The 21,920-nt window shown below is 47.3% G+C and overlaps 1 protein-coding gene across 1 annotated transcript in view; it reads left to right on the top strand.

The window, feature by feature from the left end:
• The first annotated feature begins 235 nt into the window (after positions 1-235).
• The window catches only part of prkaa2 (protein kinase, AMP-activated, alpha 2 catalytic subunit), a 46,425-nt gene continuing 24,740 nt past the window's right edge, over positions 236-21,920 (top strand). The window contains exons 1-4 of the mRNA XM_038794371.1: positions 236-371; positions 8,628-8,721; positions 10,017-10,161; positions 14,989-15,076. Coding sequence (XP_038650299.1) covers positions 8,662-8,721; positions 10,017-10,161; positions 14,989-15,076 — 293 coding nt within the window. The 5' untranslated portion in view covers positions 236-371; positions 8,628-8,661. The remainder of the gene's footprint in view (positions 372-8,627; positions 8,722-10,016; positions 10,162-14,988; positions 15,077-21,920) is intronic.

The following is a 21,920-nucleotide window of genomic DNA, read 5'->3' as shown; positions in this document are numbered from 1 at the left end:
CCCATCCTATTCTCCCTCCCCCCCCATTCTCTTCTCCCTCTCCCCCCCCCCCCATCCTCTTCTCCCTCTCCCCCCCCCCCCCCCATCCTCTTCTTCCTCTTTCCCCCCCCCCCCCCCCCATCCTCTTCTCCCCCTCTCCAGTCTTCCCTCCCCTGCTCCTCTTTCTTGGGAAAAAATGGTGCAACTCTGAAGTGAAATGCTGATTTTTTTTTGTTGTTGTTTTGTTCAGTGGGAGAGCATCAGCTAACAGGACATAAAGTTGCAGTTAAAATCCTGAACAGGCAAAAGATTCGCAATTTAGATGTAGTTGGAAAAATCAAACGGGAAATCCAAAACTTGAAACTCTTTCGCCATCCTCACATTATCAAACTGTGAGTGACATTCATTGTGTTGTACCCTGGTAATAAATGAGGTCAGAGACCATTTGGAATATTGTGTTCAGTTTTGGGTATCACACCTCAAGAACAACGTAGTCTTTGAAGGGATATAATTCAGATTCACTGGTGTTTAAAGAAAATTATGAATCCATTTTGTATAAGTTTGGTGCTTATTCCATTAAGTTTAAAGTTCATTCATTGCTTGATCCACGAAGTATTTCAAACTTCTTTTGTCGGGGAGACCTAAAAAAAATAGACGATTTATGACTGAAATCAGGAAGAGCTTTTACACCAAAGGATAGTTGAAATTCAGAGTTCTCCCTCAAAAGTCTCTTCCTTTTGAACACTGCTAATTACTTTGTATATTAGGCCTTCTGGGACAATACATTTCATCGTCTCGATATCCTTTGAAGACGTTTTTCCTGGAATTCTTTTTAACTGGCTAATTCAAACTAATTCCTTGTCAATTCTTTTTATGGCCATAATGTAAATCCGATCGCCCATTAAATTCCTATATTGAAAGAGTACAATTATAGTTTACCCAGTCTTTCATTATAACCAAAACTCATGATCCCACTGTTCAGGCTGGACCTTCTCCAAGGGTAGTATATCCTTCAGCAGAGTACCTTAAACTGAGCCTGATATTCCTGATGGAGTCTGACCAATGCGTAATTATAATGTATCCTCCTTTTATATTTTGATTGTTTTATTATGAAACCCAGTGTCTTTTTCTTTTTGCATCTCAGCTAGCTTTTAATGACTTGATATTTGTATCTCTGAATGATTTCATGTACTTTACCTTGTGCTACTTCATTTAGATTAAAGTCCAAAGTGCGATATACTGTTAAACACTTGATTTATCTGTGTTTTGTAATTTTACTGATCTTTTCAGTTCAGTTTGCTTCCTACTGTAATGTAATCGTTAAAGATGATAGTACTCCCTATTCCCAAATGTAGTTATGAGGAAGGGAAAATTAAACAAAAAGTTGGAATCATTACAGGTCGACACCACATGTAATTGCATATTTATCCATAAACATGACTTTTATCCTACTCCTTCGCTCCTACTTTTTTTTCAGTAACGCATTTTATTCAAACTTGTATCAAAATAGGTTACAGCAAATAAACACCCTGGGAAACATTCTTCACAATCAACTGTACAGTTTGTACAGATTTTTCACCTCTTTCCACCCCCCACCCTCCCCCCCGCCCCGCAGGCAGTCATACAGGTCACCCAACCATGCTGCTACCCCCGATGGCGATACCAACCGCCACTCTAGCAAAATTCGTCACCGTGCAATCAGAGAGGTGAAAGCCAAGAAACCCCAAATATTGCCATCAAAGGGTCTGGGTCCACTCCCTCCTCCACTATCCTGGCTAAGACTGCGAACACTCCCGCCCAGAATCTTCCCAATTTTTCACAGCCCCAATACATGTGCACGTGATTCGCTGGCCCCCACCCACACCTGTCACACTCATCTGCTACCCCCTGAAAGAACCCACTCATTCTCGCCCGAGTCATGTGCACCCTGTGCGTCACTTTAAACTGTATTAGGCTCATCCTTGCACAAGAGGAGGTCCCGTTTACCCTTCGCAGTGCCTCACTCCATAGTCCCCAGTTGATCACCGTTCCCAACTCCGCTTCCCATTTCTCCTTTATCTTCACCACCCTCTCGCCTCCCTGCTCTCCCAGCCACTTATCCCCAATTCTTCCTTCCCCTTCCACATCCAGAAGCAGCAGTCGCTCCAGCAGGATGTATCCCGGCAATCTAGGGAACCCCTTCCACACCTTTCATGCAAAGTCCCTAACCTGTAGATACATGAACTCACTACCCCTCGGCAGCTCTACCCTCTCCCTTAGCTCCTCCAGACTGACGAACCCTTACTCCGGATACAACTCCCTCACATGACCAGCCCCACTTCCCTCCACCTCCTGTATACACTATCCACTCCCACGGCTCAAACGCATGATTCTCGCACAGCGGTGTTAGCACCGACATCCCTTCCACCCCAAAATGCCTCCTCAGCTGATTCCGGATCTACACCACTGGGCTCCCTGAACTCCTCCCTGGCCTCCTCCACCAGCTTCGTTATGTTCCACTTATGGAGCCCTGTCCATTCCCTCGCGACCTGAATCCCCAAGTATCTAAACCTATCCCTCGCTACCGTAAATGGCATCCCCCCTAAATTAGCCCGCTGTGCCAGCTCATTCACCGGGAATACCTCGCTTTTCCCTACATTCAGCTTGTATCCCGAGAACCCTCCAAACCTCCCCAACAGGCCCATAATCCTTCCCATACTCTCCAACGGATCCAAAACATACAGCAAGAGGTCATCGGCATAGAGCGACACCCGATGCTCCCTCTGTCCCCTCATTATCCCCTGCCACTCTGCTGACGCCCTGAGAGCCATCGGCAATGGCTCTTTGGCCAGCGCAAACAGCAGCGGCTACAGCGGGCACCACTGCCTCGTACCCCTGTGTAAGTCAAAGCTTTGTGAGCTCACATCATTCGTCCTCACCCTCGCTCTTGGCGCCACATACAGCAACAGCACCCATGCCACAAATCTCAGCCCAAACCCAAACCTTCCCAAAACTTCGAAGCAGTACTAACACTCCACCGATCAAATGCTTTCTCCGTTTCCATGGACATCACCACCACCGGTACCAGAGTCGCTCCTACCTCTTAGCTATTTGCTTGAGCATGACGTAAGACTGTGTCCAATTAGAATTTCAGGAGTCCCTTGTGGAATCATATGAAATTGCTTATAAAAGTCCCTTAATCTTCCACTAACTATCCCTTTTGTGTTTTTGTCCATAAATCATAATTTGTGTGATGCTGGCCTTGATTATTCTCTGCTCTCTTCCCACCAGATTTGTTAGTAAAGCTATATTTTGATTCCATTTCATGTTCAAGTGGATTTTCTTTTTTAAATTAAGAGGTATTAGACAACCAGTATGTGTAGGATGTCAACATTTGGCCAAAATGTCCCTAGCTGGTACTGATTGTTGTTGTTTTAGGTAACCATGTGTAGATCTGATCTTCCGGTAGATACAATTGTTTGGCGACGATATGTTTACATTTTCTGTACATTTAAGAACAACTTTTGATAGGCCCACTCTGGATTGCTGAGCTGATATAAGTTAAAGGAACCAAAAGTGAAGGTCATGGAGGAGGCATGACGTGATTGTCTATTAGCTGTAGAATAAAAAGTAAACGCAGGGAGGTTAGGAACAGTAGAGGAGAGGTCACCCTGTTGGGAGTTGTCTATAGACCTCCAAATAGTTCCAGAGATGTAGAGGAAAGGATTGCAAAGATGATTCTCGACAGGAGCGAGAGTAACAGGGTAGTTGTTATGGGGGACTTTAACTTTCCAAATATTGACTGGAAATACTATAGTTCGAGTACTATAGATGGGTCAGTTTTTGTGCAGTGTGTGCAGGAGGGTTTTCTGACACAGTATGTAGACAGGCCAACAAGGGGCGAGGCCACATTGGATTTGGTACTGGGTAATGAACCCGGCCAGGTGTTAGATTTAGATGTAGGTGAGCACTTTGGTGATAGTGATCACAACTCTATTATGTTTACTTTAGCAATGGGCAGGGATAGGTATATACCGCAAGGCAAGAATTATAGCTGGGGGAAAGGCAATTATGATGCTATTCGGCAAGATTTAGGATGTATAGGATGGGGAAGGAAACTGCAGGGGATGAGTACAATCGAAATGTGGAGCTTTTTCAAGGAACAGCTACTGCATGTCCTTGATAAGTATGTACCTGTCAGGCAGGGAGGAAGTTGTCGAGCAAGGGAACCGTGGTTTACTAAGGAAGTTGAAGCACTTGTCAAGAGGAAGAAGAAGGCTTATGTTAGGATGAGACATGAAGGCTCAGTTAGGGCACTTGAGAGTTACAAGTTAGCCAGGAAGGACCTAAAGGGACAGTTAAGAAGAACGAGGAGAGGACACGAAAAGTCGTTGGCGGATAGGATCAAGGAAAACCCTAAGGCTTTCTATAGGTATATCAGGAACAAAAGAATGACTAGAGTAAGATTAGGGCCAATCAAGGATAGTAGTGGAAAGTTGTGTGTGGAATCAGAGGAGATAGGGGAAGCGTTAAATGGATATTTTTCATCAGTGTTTACACTGGAGAAAGACAATGTTGTCGAGGAGAACACTCGGGTTCAGTCGACCAGGCTAGATGAAATTGAGGTTCAAAAGGAGGAGGTGTTAGCAATTTTGGAAAATGTCAAAATAGATAAGTCCCCTGGGCCAGATGGGATTTATCCTAGGATTGTCTGGGAAGCCAGGGAGGAGATTGCAGAGCCTTTGTCCTTGATCTTTATGTCGTCTTTGTCGACAGGAATAGTGCCGGAAGACTGGAGGATAGCAAATGTTGTCCCCTTGTTCAAGAAGGGGAGTAGAGACAACCCTGGTAATTATAGGCCTGTGAGCCTTACTTCGGTTGTGGGTAAAATGTTGGAAAAGGTTATAAGAGATAGGGTTTATAATCTTGAAAAGAACAAGTTGATTAGCGATACTCAACACGGTTTTGTGAAGGGTAGGTCATGCCTCACAAACCTTATTGAGTTTTTTGAGAAGATGACCAAACAGGTGGATCAGGGTAAAGCTGTTGATGTGGTGTATATGGATTTCAGTAAGGCGTTTGATAAGGTTCCCCACTGTAGGCTATTGCAGAAAATAAGGAAGTATGGAATTGAAGGTGATTTAGCGGTTTGGATTAGTAATTGGCTAGCTGAAAGAAGACAGAGGGTGGTGGTTGATGGCAAATGTTCATCCTGGAGTTCAGTTACTAGTAGTGTATCGCAAGGATCTGTTTTGGGGCCACTGCTGTTTGTCATTTTTATAAATGACCTGGAAGAGGGTGTAGAAAGATGGGTTAGTAAATTTGCAGATGACACGAAGGTCGGTGGAGTTGTGGATAGTGCTGAAGGATGTTATAGGATACAGAGGGACATAGATAAGCTGCAGAGCTGGGCTGAGAGGTGGCAGATGGAGTTTAATGCGGAAAAGTGTGAGGTGGTTCACTTTGGAAGGAGTAACAGGAATGCAGAGTACTGGGCTAATGGCAAGATTCTTGGTAGTGTAGATGAACAGAGAGATCTCGGCATCCAGGTACATAAATCCCTGAAAGTTGCCACCCAGGTTAATAGGGCTGTTAAGAAGGCATATGGTGTGCTAGCCTTTATAAGCAGGGGGATTGAGTTTCGGAACCACAAGGTCACGCTGCAGCTGTACATAACTCTGGTGCGGCCGCACCTGGAGTACTGCGTGCAGTTCTGGTCACCACATTATAGGAAGGATGTGGAAGCTTTGGAAAGGGTTCAGAGGAGATTTACTAGGATGTTGCCTGGTATGGAGGGAAGGTCTTACGAGGAAAGGCTCAGGGAATTGAGGTTGTTTTCGTTAGAGAGGAGAAGGCTGAGAGGTGACTTAATAGAGACATATAAGATAGTCAGAGGGTTAGATAGGGTGGACAGTGAGAATCTTTTTCCTCGGATGGTGATGACCAACACGAGGGGACATAGCTTAAATTGAGGGGTGATAGATATAGGACAGATATCAGAGGCAGTTTCTTTACTCAGAGAGTAGTAGGGGTGTGGAACGCCCTGCCTGCAACAGTAGTAGACTCGCCAACTTTAAGGGCATTTAAGTGGTCACTGGATAGACATATGGATGAAAATGGAATAGTGTAGGTCAGATAGGCTTCAGATGGTTTCACAGGTCGGCGCAACATCGAGGGCCGAAGGGCCCGTACTGCGCTGTAGTGTTCTATGTTCTATGTTCTAAGGTAAGGAAGATATGGGCTTGCTAATCACTGTTCAGTAACTAACATTTTTTGGAATTAACCGGCAGGAGGGAACAATTGTTACAATTCAATTAGATGTACATGACTAACCATTGTTGTAATATCTTGGTGATATCTACATGAGCTAAATACAATAGTTTTTCATTCCCCATTGGCTATACTAGGATGGGGTTGAAGGGGGTCACACATAAAATTCCCCTGGCGGCCTTCCAGTTGCCTACCTACCCACCCAGCTTTCCGTGACCGGTTCGCAATTTGAACAGAGGCAGGCGAGGCCAGACAGATTACTCTTGTTCCAGTTTAGGCCTTTAAGGACTACGTACCTCCCAGGGGATAGCCTGACAGGTTACCCTGCTTGGGCCTAGGATAGAAAAGGAGGGAGGCCTCCACGCTCATCCTTTTCCAGATCAGTTGCCCCCACCCTTCCCCCAGGGTTGCTTCATTCCTGCAGGCTTTGCCATCCTCATCTCCAGTCTCCCCTCCTTGCACCACTTTCACAAGCCAACCCCTCCTGTCCTCACTGCCAGATCACAAGAGCTGGCAGTTCTTGAGGTGGAACTTTCCTGATGTGGGGCTGCCATAATCATGGGGATACTTTCCCCATCAACGTTCTTGGCTGGCAGGGCAGGTAACCTCGCCATCTGAAAAATTCTGCCCATAGACACAAAAGGAGTTCCATTTCTGAACACATATTAATTATTTAATAAATATTAAAGTATTTTCTTAAATCCCAAATTCGAGTGTAGTAAATGGAAAATCACTTAAAATACATGAACGGTAAAATAAGAGGGAGATTACAGGAGAAGTGTCCGAAAGCTTAGTGAGAGTGACTAATGGGTTCTACAGAAGCAAGTCAAGAAAGAGATTGGGATGCCCAGACAGAATTGAAAAGGCACATACCAGAAGATTCTAAATATAACTCCACAGTACGTGTTGCACCAGATAGTCAAGAAGGATCAAAGTGGAGTTAGACACGGAATGATCCTGACCAGCTATTTTTATTTTCTGGAGGGACAGAAACAACATGTCAAATAACATCAAATAAAATATAAATGTGTGCTCCAAAACTTTGAAACCGAGGTTTGAGCCGGTTGGAAAGCAGCAAATAAATTCCTTGAGACAGATGTGCTGTGACCCAGGATATTTAGACTTTATAGTTAACGTGTGATGCACAAACAGCTATTTCAAGGTCTTCAGTTAATATAAGGGAGGTTCCAAGAGACAGAAAGTGGGCAACCGTATTATCCATTATCAAGTATGACAGACCATATCTTGCAAGCAGAGGACCATTAGCTTGACCTCAAATATTGGAAAACTAAGGAAAATAGTTTGAACAACTGATTGAGCGAAAAATTAGTGGTTTGAGATTCAAAGGAAAGAAAATCAGTGCTACAGTAGAGATTTATTTCAAACCCATTGCAAAACATAGAAACAAATATTTTAAGAAACTTGCATTAAATTATAGTATATCAACTTCTGGTAAAGATCAATTCTGTACCTTGGTCTGTGCATCATATAATTTTGCAAACAACCCATTTTTATGTCTGCCTGTTTTGTGGTGCATATACTTAATGGTTAAGTAGAAAACCTGGAATTGTTGACTTTTTGCTTTACCCCAGGCTCTCTTCAATCTAATTTTCTTGCTGAGCTATCATGCTGGGTGTCTACCCAGTAACACTTGTTGCTTGGTTTGTTAAATTTAATTAAATGATTCTTAAGAGTTTTGATCACTGATTGCAAAACTGTCCCTATTGTCTGACATTCCATTTTCAAGTGTCAAGGTAACCTCACAAAAGGGTTAAACCAGTACTAATTCACAGAATCTTACAGCACATAAATAGACCATTTGAATCACAGTGCTTGTGCCAGCTCTTTGAAAGAGCTATCCAATTTGTTCCACTCCCCTATCTTTCCCCATGACCCTACACATTTTACTATTATGTAATATTATGGAATATTTACAGCACAGGAACATTTAGCCCAATAGGTCTGCCCGGTGTTCATACTTCACAAGCATCTCCTCGCATTTTAAACCTATCAACATGCCCTTCTGTTTCTTAGCTTCTCCTTAAATGCATCTGTGCTAAACACTAACTTCTCTGTGATAACAAGTATATATTTACTTTCATTTGTTATTTAATTTGCTTCCACTGGCCTTTCAGACAGTGCATTCCAGATCATAACACTTTGCTGTTTGAGAAAAAAATATAATTTTCTCCACTTACCTTGATCTGTCCTCTGATTACAGGTTCACCTGCTGGAAACAATTTCGCCTTCTTTACTCTTTCAAAATGTATCATAATTTTCATAGCTTGTTAAATTTCCCTTTAATCTCTTTGTTCTAAAGAGATTATTCCCAGTTTGTGTAATCTGTACATTGTGGGACAATTTACTAGTGCCATAATTACTATGCTATTCTTTACCAGGTACCAGGTGATCAGCACTCCAACAGACTTCTTCATGGTGATGGAGTATGTGCCAGGTGGTGAGCTTTTTGATTACATCTGTAAACATGGAAGGGTAAGAGCAATACTGCACAGCTATTTGATCTAATGGGAGATTGATTCGCGTGACAAAGGAAAAACTTTTCTTTCTTGTTTTTTGCATTATTATTTTGAATCCTTTAATTTAGCATCCATAGTTTCAGAAGCCAATTGTTGAATATACATGTACTCCACTACACCTTTTATTTAATTTCTATGGTGTTGTGTTTTAACTGCCGCTGTCTGTGCCGCAGCTAGCTACAAACCAACCTGCTGTCAGTGTTATTGATGCTCAGTTCTTGAATATCCTGTAAGAGATACAGTTCTATCAGGAAGCCTAGCCCTACTGTTTTTTCTGGCCTCCCCTATCCTTTCCCATTGAGAGAGCGGATGCTTCAGCTCATCAACAGACCAGGCCAAGAACCAAAAGTGACAATAGGCATTTAGCGAAGACTGGTACTTCTGAGGTGGATTTCAGAGTGACATTTAAAAAAATGTATTCATGTAGGCATCAGAGGCAAGGCCAGCATTTGGGGAGTTTATTACATTTTGTTGTAGTAGTTTGGTACAACTGAATGGTTTGCTGGGCCATCTGGGGCAGCACGGTAGCATGGTGGTTAGCATAAATGCTTCACAGCTCCAGGGTCCCAGGTTCGATTCCCAGCTGGGTCACTGTCTGTGTGGAGTCTGCACGTCCTCCCCGTGTGTGCGTGGGTTTCCTCCGGGTGCTCCGGTTTCCTCCCACAGTCCAAAGATGTGCGGGTTAGGTGGATTGGCCATGCTAAATTGCCCATAGTGTCCTAAAAAGTGGGGTTGGGGGGGAGGGGGGGTTGTTGGGTTGCGGGTATAGGTGGATACGTGGGTTTGAGTGGGGTGGTCATTGCTCAGCACAGCATCGAGGGCCGAAGGGCCTGTTCTGTGCTGTACTGTTCTATGTTCTATCTCAAAGGAAAGAGTCAACCACATTGCCGCGGTTCCGGTGTCTCTTAAGACAAACTGGGTAAGGTCAACAGATTTCCTTTCCCAAAGCAAAGAAAGGACATTGTGATTGACAATCCTGTAGTGTCATAATTATCATTACTGATGCTAGCTTTTGTTCTGGGATCGTCTGTCTATTCAATTGAATCTAAACTCCATAGCCACCATTGTGGGATTTTAACTCGTGTCACTGGATCATCAGTACAGACCTCTAACTTACTAGTTCAGTAATTTAACCACCATGTTACAAATTCCGTATGGATGTTCCTGTGTTCTGATTATTTATTAACATAACAGATTTAGAGCCTTCTACAGTAATATTGTGACATCCCCAATGTTCTGTTCTTATTGTAGGTGGAGGATACAGAAGCTTGCCGTCTCTTTCAGCAGATTATTTCAGCTGTTGATTATTGTCACAGACACATGGTGGTTCATCGTGATTTGAAGCCAGAGAATGTTCTCCTTGATGCACAAATGAATGCCAAGATAGCTGACTTTGGTACGTGACTCTTGGTGTATGTGAGGAATGTGTCAGGCTGCAGCTAAGTGTTCCAGAGAAGCTGAATTACTAGAACAGTTTGCATCTCAATCTGCCAGAAATACAGAACTCAATTTGTTTCACGTAAGCGTTAAAATTATAGTGGAGTAATATTTTCGCTCACAAAAGAAAATAAGAGTTCAATTGCAGATATGAAAAATATGTTCCAGAACTAGTATTCTATAGGATCAGTGCAGCAGATATGGATTATTTTAGGTACCGTATATACTCGTGTATCATGCGACTTTTGAAAATCTAAATTGTAACCTAAATTTGGGGGGGTCGCATGATACGCGAGATACAAAATTTGCGGGTGTGAAGTGCTGGCCAAGATTAGGCTGTTGGGCTGTTAAGCAGACCGTTATCCATTTACGGTAAGTCAAATAGTACCCAGTAGTTAATGAAACTATTATATTTATGAAATATAAAACAGGAATACATATGTAGGTTAATTAACATTTTATAAAATAAAAACACTATTAAAACAAACTATTACAGGTAAACTAAGCTTTCATTGTTATCAGTGTCATCATCAAATAAAGCTTGGAATTCTTCTTCATCGAGGCAGTCGTCATACTGATCATCTTCCAGGTCTTCAATATTTTCATCCTCTTCTCCTGCATCTTCGAATAAAGCATCATCTTCACTTCCATCCAAAGCATTTGCTATTCCACATTTTTAAAATGCTTTAACAATCAAATCTCCATCTATCTCAGCCCATGCTTCTTTTACCCACAAACACAGTAGAGGCAAATCAGGAGCCTTCATATTCCCTCCCTTCGTAAATGATTTATCTCCTTCCATCATCCAGTCATTCCATTTCTTTCTTATATTGTCTTTAAATGGCTTATTAATTGATACGTCAAGTGGCTGAACGACGCTAGTCAAGCCAGCTGGAACGATTGCTATATTGGTGTTCGATTCGCGAACAGCTTTCACAACAGAATCCACTCGATGTGACCTAAACATATCCCACACAAGTAAACTTTTTTGGCGTCGTAAACCACCTGCTCTTGATTCCCAAACTCTCTTCAGCCAAAACTTGCAGCCATTATCGTTCATCCATCCTTTTTCATGGACATGGACAATGATACCATTTGGAAGTTTTAGTTTGGGCATTAATTTCCGTTTAAAGATAACCATTGGAGGAAGTTTCGTCCCATCTGCCATACACGTTAGTACAACCGTAAAATGTGTCTTTTCATGCCCTGTAGTTTTGATAAAAATACTTTTCTCGCCGACTTTATTAACGGTTGAGTTTGATGGCATATCAAAATTCACGGTTGTCTCATCCATGTTTCCAATGCACGATAACTTATAGCTGTTAGCTTTGCGATGTTTGATTACAAATGTTTGAAAACTAGTCACTTTTTCTTCTAATTCTTTTGGGAGTTTCTGTGCAATTTTTGTTTTTCTTCTTAACACAAAGTCATGTCTTTTCATGAACCGCGTACACCATCCGGGACTTGCAGTAAACACACGAATGCCCATTTTTCTTGCTTCTCGTAAAGCATAAAGTCTTATTTTAGACAGTGTTATAATATAACCATTTTCTCGATTTTCGGAAACCCACTTTGATACATTATCTTCTAACTGTGGCCAATGACATTTCGACCCGCGATTTGCGCATTTATAGGAAGTAGTTTCCTTCAATTTTTCTTTTTGTTTTCTCCAGTTTCGGACACAGCTTTCTCCGACACCAAACAGCTTTGCAGCTTTAACGTTGTTGCTTTGTTCCGCTTCGGCAACAACTTGCAGCTTCAATTTGACAGTATATTGCTTCGCAGATCTTTTCTCCATAGTGGCTAAGGGTAGAATGTATTCGATTGTTGTTATGTGTTACGGTACTTGTTACGTGTTAGGTAACTTATTATCGTGATTAGAAACAGCAAAACAGCTGTTTCTCATTCGGTTGTTTACAGCGGAAAGCCTAGCCTGGTGTCATCTGGTATCTCAAAAAAGTGACTCGCATGATACATAAGATATATGATAAAATCATGTTTTGGGGACGAAAATTTAGGGGTCGCATGATACGCGAGATCGCAGGATACGTGACGGTAGTTCAAATAACTGCTATAATATTGTTTTAATATTCTACTGAAGAAAAACATGTGACAATCTATATTATGTTAACCAGAACTGAATCCTGTCTAATGATCCATAACGCCTTTTGATTTGGGAGATGGGGGTTGTGAATGAAGCGTTATGCAATTGGTATATTTGAAACTGTCACATTATGGCGAGAGAGTTAATTCTCACAGAGAATGGTTGATCTCCACCAGTGAGGGTAGCCGCCACCACCGGGCTCGTAGTGTACCTCGTTGGAGGGAGCGGCAGCGGCGCAGCTACCAGTGTCTTCAGGCTCGTGCCTCCACAGGATGTCATCTCTATCAGTTTCCATGCTGTCCCCATCCCATCCATTACCCACTTATGTACCATCGAGACGTTAGCCGCCCAATAGTACCCAGAGAGGTTGGGCAGCGCCAGCCCCCCTCTATCCCTGCCCCGCTCCAAAAAGACCCTTCTTACCCTCTGAGTCCCGTGCGCCCAAACAAATCCCAGAATGCCATCCGGTCCCGGCGCCTACCCCGACTGCATGTGGCCAATCCCACTGACCAGCTCCTCCAACTCGATCGACACCCCCAGTCCCTCCACCTGCTCCTCCTGCACCCATGGAAATCGGAGCCTGTCCAAAAAACTCTCCATTCCCCCTCCCACCGCCGGCGGCTCCGACCGGTACAGTTTCCTATAGAAGTCCCTAAAGACCTCATTGACCTCTGCCCCCTGCCGCACCACATTCCCATCTATTCCCATCCTTCACTCCACCAATCTCCCTAGCCGCGTCCCGCTTACGAAGCTGGTGCGCCAGCATCCTGCTCGCCTTCTCTCCATACTCGTAGACCGCTCCCTGCGCCTTCCTCCACTGTGTCTCCGCCTTTCTGGTGGTCAATAAATCAAAGTTGGCCTGCATGCTACGCCGCTCCCCCAGCAATCCCTCCTCCGGGGCCTCCGCGTATCTCCTATCCACACTCAACAGCTCCTCCACCAGTCTCTCCCTCTCCCTCCTCTCCCCCTCTCCCTATGGGCTCGGATGGAGATCAGCTTCCCCCTAATCACTGCCTTCAGAGCCTTGCACACCATCCCCACCTGGACCTCCCCAGTATCATTGACCTCGAGGTACCTCTCGATACATCCCCGAACCCTCCTACACACCTCCTCATCAGCCAACAACCCCACGTCCAGACGCCAAAGCGGGCGCTGGTCCCGCATCTCCCCCCATCTCCAGATCCACCCAATGCGGAGCATGGTCCGAAATCGCAATAGCCGAATACTCGGCCTCCTCCACCCTCGGGACCAGTCCCCTGCTCAAAACAAAGAAATCAATACGGGAATAAACCCTGTGCACATGGGAGAAAAAAAAGTACTCCAGAGCCCTCGGCCTCCCGAACCTCCAGGGATCCACTCCTCCCATCTGGTCCATAAACCCCCTCAACACCTTGGCTGCCGCCGGCCTCCTGCCTGTCCTTGAACTGGAACGATTCAGTTGGGGATCCAGCATCGTATTGAAGTCCCCCCCCCATGATCAGGCCCCCCACCTCCAGGCCAGGGATGCGGCCCGGATGCGGCATACGCCTCATGAAACCAGCATCATCCCAATTTGGGGCGTACACATTAACCAACACCACCCTCTCCCCCTGCAGCTTACCGCTCACTATCACATATCTGCCGCCACTATCAGCCACAACCTCAGACGCCTCAAACGCCACCCTCTTCCCCACCAGGATCGCCACCCCCCGGTTCTTCGAGTCGAGCCTTGAGTGAAAAACCTGCCCCATCCTCAGACGAACCTGGTCCGCCACCTTCAGGTGGGTCTCCTGGAGCATGGCCACGTCCGCCTTCAGCCTCTTCAGATGCGAAAACACCCGGGCCCGCTTAACCGGCCCATTCAACCCCCTCACGTTCCACGTTATCAGCCGGATCAGGGGGCACCCCGCCCCCCCCCACCCCATCGACTAGCCATAGCCCATCGACTGCTCGCCCCTGGCCATCACCCATTCGGCCCGTTTCCCGCGGCGATAGAACCTCAACCCGACCCACACCAACTTCTCCCTGGCCAATCCAGCAGCAACCCGGTATCTCCCCCCCCCCCCCCCCCCCCCCCCCCCCCCCCCCCCCACCCCCCCCCCCCCAAGGCTAGGACCCCTCCTAGCCGCGACTCTAAAAATCCAACTTAAATAGATGAACAAAGTAAATTTTATTCAAGAATGATTTTACTGGGAATAACCGAGTTGGGAGGAGATTCGAGAGAGTGGGAGGAAATTAGAGAAGGATGATGGCTGCATTATAAAGTGTGGAGAGGGAAAATAGTAAGATTATCACTACGTAAGAAAATGTTTTCCGAAATTGAGTTTTGGCACCTAAGAATGGAGATAATGCTTCTGCTTTGAAGTGTAAATAACGATTGATTTAGTTGGAGAAAGTTGTTGAGAGTCTAAAGGGGAAAGGACATTTTTTAAGACATTTTAACTACCTTTTTCATTACTGGGAGATTTTATATTTGAGATATGGTGGAGGTAGAAAAAGAAAAAATGCAAAAGTGATAAATAGGAGTAAACAGGTGACAAACACTATTTGCATTTTCAGTTACGACTGACTTTTTAAACATTCATTATGAAGAATTCATGATCACTGTACAATTTAAAGGAGTATGAATAGATAAAAGATAAATCTAAATGACTCAACTGATGCATGGTCCACACTCTCTCATGTAACCTTTTTTCATTGTAGGGCTGTCTAACATGATGGCTGATGGGGAGTTTTTACGCACTAGCTGTGGTTCACCAAACTATGCAGCTCCAGAGGTTATCTCGGGCAGGTGAGATCTGTCTTGTCTTTTTTTGTGTTCAATCTAAGCATTTCCTTTAGCTTCAGTGGTCTCTTGAGATTTTGTTGATTTTCTGTCCAGAAACAATTCCCGGAATGTTCCTTTGTCTTCCTGTATGTGTTTACCTCTACAGTCAAAATGCCGAAAGATTATTTTCCCGTATAACCTTTTTAACACTTATGTCCTTGCTTCATTCTTGAAACATCTTGAATGAATATACTTTTTCGATGGAGAAAATGCTGTAGAATTCAACATCTGGTGCCTGTATATTCCGAGAAGAGATGCGGCTTCGTCAGATGCAGAGCAAGCCTCTGGCAGCTCTGGCCAAGAACCTTCAATCTCAGAAGAATGTTATAATATTTCCAGTGCCTACATTCTAGTTGGTTGATACTGTGAGATTCCTAACTTTTAAGTTTATGCTGTGATCTAGTGCCAAACAGATTTAGGATTGAGATCGCCAGACAGAATTCAAATTCGGTACCGTTTATTACACTATTAGGAGATATTTTATTACTAATTTGTTTGCAAATTCCCATTTTGGCAATTTTCAGGCCTTTTGTAAATTTGGACATTAAAACAAAAGCAATAGTCCAAGATTCTGGCCAGCATGTCTTGAGTCACTTAAAATAAATATCGTCTGCTGCATCTAAATGGATAGAAATTTACTTGACATGATGCTGATTATTTTAGGAGCGTTTTAATTTGCCTAATTTATTAACGGCCTGCAGTGAGAATTTCCTTCCTGATTGTGTATCCTCATGCTCATAGATACTGTGTAAACTCAGTGCAACAGCTCAGGTGAATGGAATGAAAGAAAGAAATGTTGTGAGAGGTGAACCAGGGAACACAGTCTCAGAATAAGACTGAGATGAGGAGGAATTCCTTCACTCAAAGGGTGGTGAATCTTTGGAATTTTGTACCTCAGAGGGCTGTGGAAGCTCAATCATTGGGCATGTTCAAAGCAGAAATTAACAGATTTCTGGACACTGAAGACAGCAAGGCACGTGGGGTTGCTTGGGACAGTGTTGAGGTAGATGATCAGCTGTGCTCTATTTGCCTGGTGTAGTAGGCTCATATGGCCGAATGACTGATTCCTGTTGTTATGTTCCTTGGAGGAACAGGACAGAGGAGAAGAGGTTCACTCCTTTGCAGAGTACGTAGTTTAATCAGTAAGTCAGGGAAAGTACTGATTGATAGACCTGATTTTTAATTTCACTTTGTTCCATTTACATTCTTTTTTAAAAAAATGTTTTATTCTCCATTTTCACATTTTCCTCCAATATTCACCCCCCACCCCCACACAGTAAACGGTAACAAAGACAAAGTCAATCCCCTTAACAATAACAACGATCCCATCCTCCCACCACCCCAAACAACAGCGTACCTGTCAATATGTGCATCCGATGAAACAAACCCTTCCACGGTGGAAACAAAAAACAAAGAGAAAAAGAAAAAGGAGTCCGGGACCGTCCATGGTCACTCTAGAGTCCACCCCCCCCCCCCCCCCTCCGGTCCATGGTCACCCTGGAAACCCCCCTCCCCATACTCCACGCCGTCCAACCTCTGAAAGAGTACCGTATGTGATACCCAAGAGTTGTAAACCCTCCCCTCCAGCTCCTCCCACCCACTGCCTCTTGTAAACTCCTCCCCCTAACCTCTGTTCCTTCTCCCCAACTTTCCACCCCGCGTAGACCACTCGGACCCTGTTCTGCCAGGCTCCGATGGCCGCAGCCTCTCCCCCCACCTCACGCCCGTTCACTGACCAGTTTAAACCGGCCAGCACGGAGGCCCCCTCCTGGGTCCCTTTCCCTCTTGCCCGGCCCTAGGAAAACCCAGAAATCCCCTTTTAGCACACACACCCCGCAAATCCACCTATGCCCCAAAGAGCCCTCACTTCTAGTGCAAGTCCCATCACTTCCCTTGTCCAAATATAGACAACATTGGCCCCTTCAGCCCATACACCCGCACGCAGTGAAACAAAAAAAGACAAAAAAGAAAATACAGTCCTGAGGTTACATCGGCACATGGCCATATCTCAATTTATCAGTTCTGCCACAGTCCTTCTGCCTTCATAAACTCCTCAGCTGCTCTCGCCGTTGCAAAATAAAAGTACTTGAGCTTATAAGTTACCCTCAGCTTCGCTGGATATACAATGTCGCACTGCACCTTGCTGATGTACAGTTCCCTCTTCACCTGGTTGAACGCAGCCTGCCTCCTCGCCAGTTCCGCCGTAAAGTCTTGGTATACACGTATACCAGCTCCAGCCCACTGCACCACCTGCTTTTGCTTGGACCAGCACAGGACCTCCTTCACACAGTACCTACGGAAACACAAGATCACTACTCTTGGTGGCTCACCCGCCTTCGGTACAGACCTCCCTAACCGATGAGCCCGCTCCAGCTTGTATCGGGAGGGATCCTCCCCCTCCCCCAATAGCTTCGCCAGCACAGCGGCAAAATACTCAGTCGGCCTCGGCCCTTCAACTCCTTCGGGCAGCCCCACAATCCTCAAATTCTGTCGCCTGGACCTGCTTTCCAGGTCTTCCAATTTTCCTTGCAGATCCCTGTTCACCTGCATCACCTTCCGCATCTCCTTCCCCATCGAAGCAAGTTGATCACCGTGCTGCGCCACCGTATCCTCCACTACCTTCAGCCCGCACCTCCGCCACTGCACTCGCCACCGCCATCGTCACCGAGGAAATCTCCTCCTCCACCAGCAGACTCAAAACCTCCTTCATCTCCTTCCTCATCGCCTCCAGGTGTTTTGTAAACTGCCTTTCGACTTCTGCAGCCATTACCTTAGTTATTTCTTCAGCCTTCAGCAATGAGGCCTCTCCTGGTGCTCCAGCCTCCTTTTTTCCTGGTGATCCCGTGGTGACCACTCCTCTCCCCGACGGGCCCTTAGCTGTTTTTTTAACGGCCGCTTTCTTACCAACCCGTGACATCTTCCTCTGCTGTGCCTCCTCTCCGCCTTCTCCGTGTCTTTCACTCCTCCATGGACCTTGGGGCCGGGCTTAAAGCCCCGAAAATGCCGTTCTCGATCGGGAGCCCTCCGTTGCGCGGCCGCTTCCTGCCCGCCGCCACCGGAAGTCTATTTACATTCTTTTCTTGGAGCCCAAGTAAGAGTGTCTTGTGTTGTAGTTTATTCAGATAATTTTTGTTGCTTTAACTAGCTTTAGAAGCAGAAAATTATTTTTTGAGGGAGTTAGTAGTATTAATTTTTTCAAGAATCCATTATTGGTATATGAACAATTTGACCTATTTATTTGCAACTGCTGATTCTATGGCAGGTTAATAAACAGGAAAAAAGTACAAGTGTAAAATCAACAGAATAAAATTGCAACCTTTTAAAGCATAATTTGAGTGCTAGCCCCGTCACCATGATTTCAAAATTGGATTTTTAATTCATTATCATTTGGAACGCCAATTATAACAATAAAGCAAAATATCAGTAACGATTCCTATTTCAAAGATCATATGAATATAATCTGTATGTGTGCATTGTTACTTTTATTGTAATAATGCACACATACAGATTATATTCATATGATCTTTAAAATAAGAATCTTTACTGATATTTTGCGACCGGAGAATCGGCGCCAATCGTGCCCCCGCAGTCGCCACGGCGATTCTCCACGGGCGGCCGGCCGAACTACTGCCGAGTCCCGCTGCCGCGGCTCCAACCTGGTAGCACCCGGCGGGAGCTCGGACCCGCGGCCGCAGTGGACGTCCTGGTGGGGGGGGCGGGGGGATCTGACTCGGGGGGGGGGGGGGGTCCATGGGGTCCAGTCCTGCGATCAGGGGCTTCCGATTGGCAGGCGCCCACGATCTTGGGGGGGGGGGGCCTACCTCCTTCCGCGCGGGCCCGCTGTAGGTCTCCGACATGTTGCTCCTCACCGGTGCGGAGACGGCAACCATGCGCCGGTGTGGAGACAACTTTCGCACGCATGCGCAGATCCGCGCCGGCCGTACAGGGCTGCCTTTCGGCGTCAGAGTGCTACTCTGGCGCCATGCTAGCCCCCTGAAGACCGCTGAATTGCTGGGCCACTCTGGTGTTTACGTCGGCGTCAACACTTGCTCGGGATTTCGGAGAATCCCGGCCATGGATTATGGGATAGTGAAGCCATTTCAGTATTTATCGTTTTTATTTTGTGGTGATTGTAAATGTTATCATATATCAAGTATAGCAAATGCAAAATGGAATGTGAAGGACAGTTTTCCAGAAATCTTTCCAACATTAAAGTTACTGTAGATCCTCACTACGATTCATTGTTTCAGTGACTAGGTGGCAATTGCTATTTTATAAAAATAGAATTGAAAGCAAAATGGTGGTGCTCTTTGGTTAAATTGCCAGGTTTGGTAACTTGCGGGGAGGAGATGGCACACAGTATAATCACATTACAGTTGTTAAAACAGTTATTTGCAGAATCTGATTTGCCAGTTATATACCAATGCTATTTCAAACCTAAGAATAAATTGAATTTTATTTTGCAGAAAAGACGAACCAATAGTCAATTTTAAAATCTTTTTCAGGGCATGGCACTTTGAATTGAAAGTATTGCATTCTTTCCTCCCTCTACCTCCCCTCAATCTTAATCTTCATTAATGCCAGAAATTCAGTGCCATGTGCATGCATGTCAATATTGTGGAAGGATGGCAGGTTTCTCTCCTCAAAAGAGAACTGTTCTTAAGACAATCAGACAGTTTCACAGCCCAAATTCTCAAACTACCATTGTGGGGTGTGACTTGCATTCTCTGGATGATTTGACCAGGACTCTGTATGACTAGTTCAGTAGCATAACCCACACACTATCATACCCTTATTTTCCTTTCATTTAAATTGTTTTAAAATTGATACTACAGTAGTCCCCCGTTATACCGCGCTCCGCAATACCGCGGTTCGCGATATACCGCGGGGGGGCTGATGGACCCCAACTGTCAGTTGTGTCAATTTCAGCGGCCGGCTCCGGAGAGGGAAGCTGCTCTCACTGAAATAATCAGCCGGCAGCTGAAATTGACACTGCCCGCTGCTCTCTCCCTCCAATCCAACTTTTAAGTTTTAATGTTTCTGATTGGAGGGCGAGAGCAGCCGGCAGTGTCAATTTCAGCGGCCAGCTGATTGTTTCAGTGAGAGAGCAGTTTCCCTCTCCGGATCAAAGTGAGCCGTCAGCTGAAATTGACACTGCCGGCTGCTCTCTCCCTCCAATCAGAAACATTAAAACTTAAAAGTTGGATTGGAGGGAGAGAGCAGCGGGCAGTGTCAATTTCAGCGGCCGGCTCACTTTGATCCAGAGAGGGAAGCTGCTCTCACTGAAACAATCAGCTGGCCGCTGAAATTGACACTGCCGAGGGGGGGGGCGGGTGTTGGGGGGGGGAGAAGAGGGGGGGCGGGTGTTGGGGGGGGAGAAGAGGGGGGGCGGGTGTTGGGGGGGGGGGAGAGGGGGGGGCGGGGGGTGGGGGGGGGGGAGAAGAGGGGGGGCGGGTGTTGGTGGGGGAGGAGAAGGGGGGGGGGGCGGGTGTTGGGGGGGAGAAGAGGGGGGGCGGGTGTTGGGGGGGAGAAGAGGGGGGGCGGGTGTTGGGGGAGAGGAGGGGGGGGCGGGTGTTGGGGGGGAGAGGAGGGGGGCGGGTGTTGGGGGGGAGAGGAGGGGGGGCGGGTGTTGGGGGGGAGAGGAGGGGGGGCGGGTGTTGGGGGGGGAGAGAGGGGGGGCGGGTGTTGGGGGGGAGAGGGGGGGGGCGGGTGTTGGGGGGAGAGGAGGGGGGGCGGGTGTTGGGGGGGAGAGGAGGGGGGGCGGGTGTTGGGGGGAGAGGAGGGGGGGCGGGTGTTGGGGGGAGAGGAGGGGGGGCGGGTGTTGGGGGGGGAGAGGAGGGGGGGCGGGGTGTTGGAGGTGGAGAGGAGGGAGGGCGGGTGTTGGAGGGGGGGGGAGGAGGGGGGCGGGTGTTGGGGGGGGAGAGGAGGGGGGCGGGTGTTGGGGGGGGGGAGAGGAGGGGGGGCGGGTGTTGGGGGGGAGAGGAGGGGGGGCGGGTGTTGGGGGGGGGGAGAGGAGGGGGGGCGGGGTGTTGGAGGTGGAGAGGAGGGAGGGCGGGTGTTGGAGGGGGGGGGCGGGTGTTGGGGGGGGGAGGAGGGGGGCGGGTGTTGGGGGGGAGAGAGGAGGGGGGGCGGGTGTTGGGGGAGGGAGAGGAGGGGGGGCGGGTTGTTGGGGGGGGGAGAGGAGGGGGGGGCGGGTGTTGGGGGGGGAGAGGAGGGGGGGGGCGGGTGTTGGGGGGGAGAGGAGGGGGGGGGGGTGTGGGGGAGACCCCCCCTGCGGGTGTGGGGGAGACCCCCCCTGCGGGTGTGGGGGAGACCCCCCCCCTGCGGGTGTGGGGGAGACCCCCCCCCTGCGGGTGTGGGGGAGACCCCCCTGCGGGTGTGGGGGAGACCCCCCTGCGGGTGTTGGGGGAGAGAGGAGGGCCCTGCGGGTGTTGGGGGACGGGGGAGGAGAGGGGGGGGGGGAGGGGGCGAGCCGGAGGGGGTTGTGGGGGGGGGGGGGGGGGGGGAGGAGGAGACAGAGCCCAGGGGGTGTTGGGGGAGAGGAGGGGACAGAGCCCAGTGGGTGTGGGGGAGAGGGGGCGAGCCGGAGGATGTGGGGGGGAGAGGGGTCTAGTTGGAGGATGTGGGGGCGAACCGGAGGGTGTGGGGGGAGAGGGGGCGAGCCGGAGGGTGTTGGGGGGGGAGAGGGGGCGAGCCGGAGGGTGTTGGGGGGGGGGAGAGAGGGCGAGCCGGAGGGTGTGGGGGGAGAGGGGTCTAGTGGAGGATGTGGGGGGAGAGGGGCGAGCCGGAGGAAAAAAAAAGAAATTGA

Source organism: Scyliorhinus canicula, chromosome 4 (genome assembly GCF_902713615.1).
Source record: "Scyliorhinus canicula chromosome 4, sScyCan1.1, whole genome shotgun sequence".
Lineage (NCBI taxonomy): Eukaryota > Metazoa > Chordata > Chondrichthyes > Carcharhiniformes > Scyliorhinidae > Scyliorhinus > Scyliorhinus canicula.
Note: the sequence above shows the minus strand (reverse complement) of the source record. Positions and strands in the feature narration are given on the sequence as shown.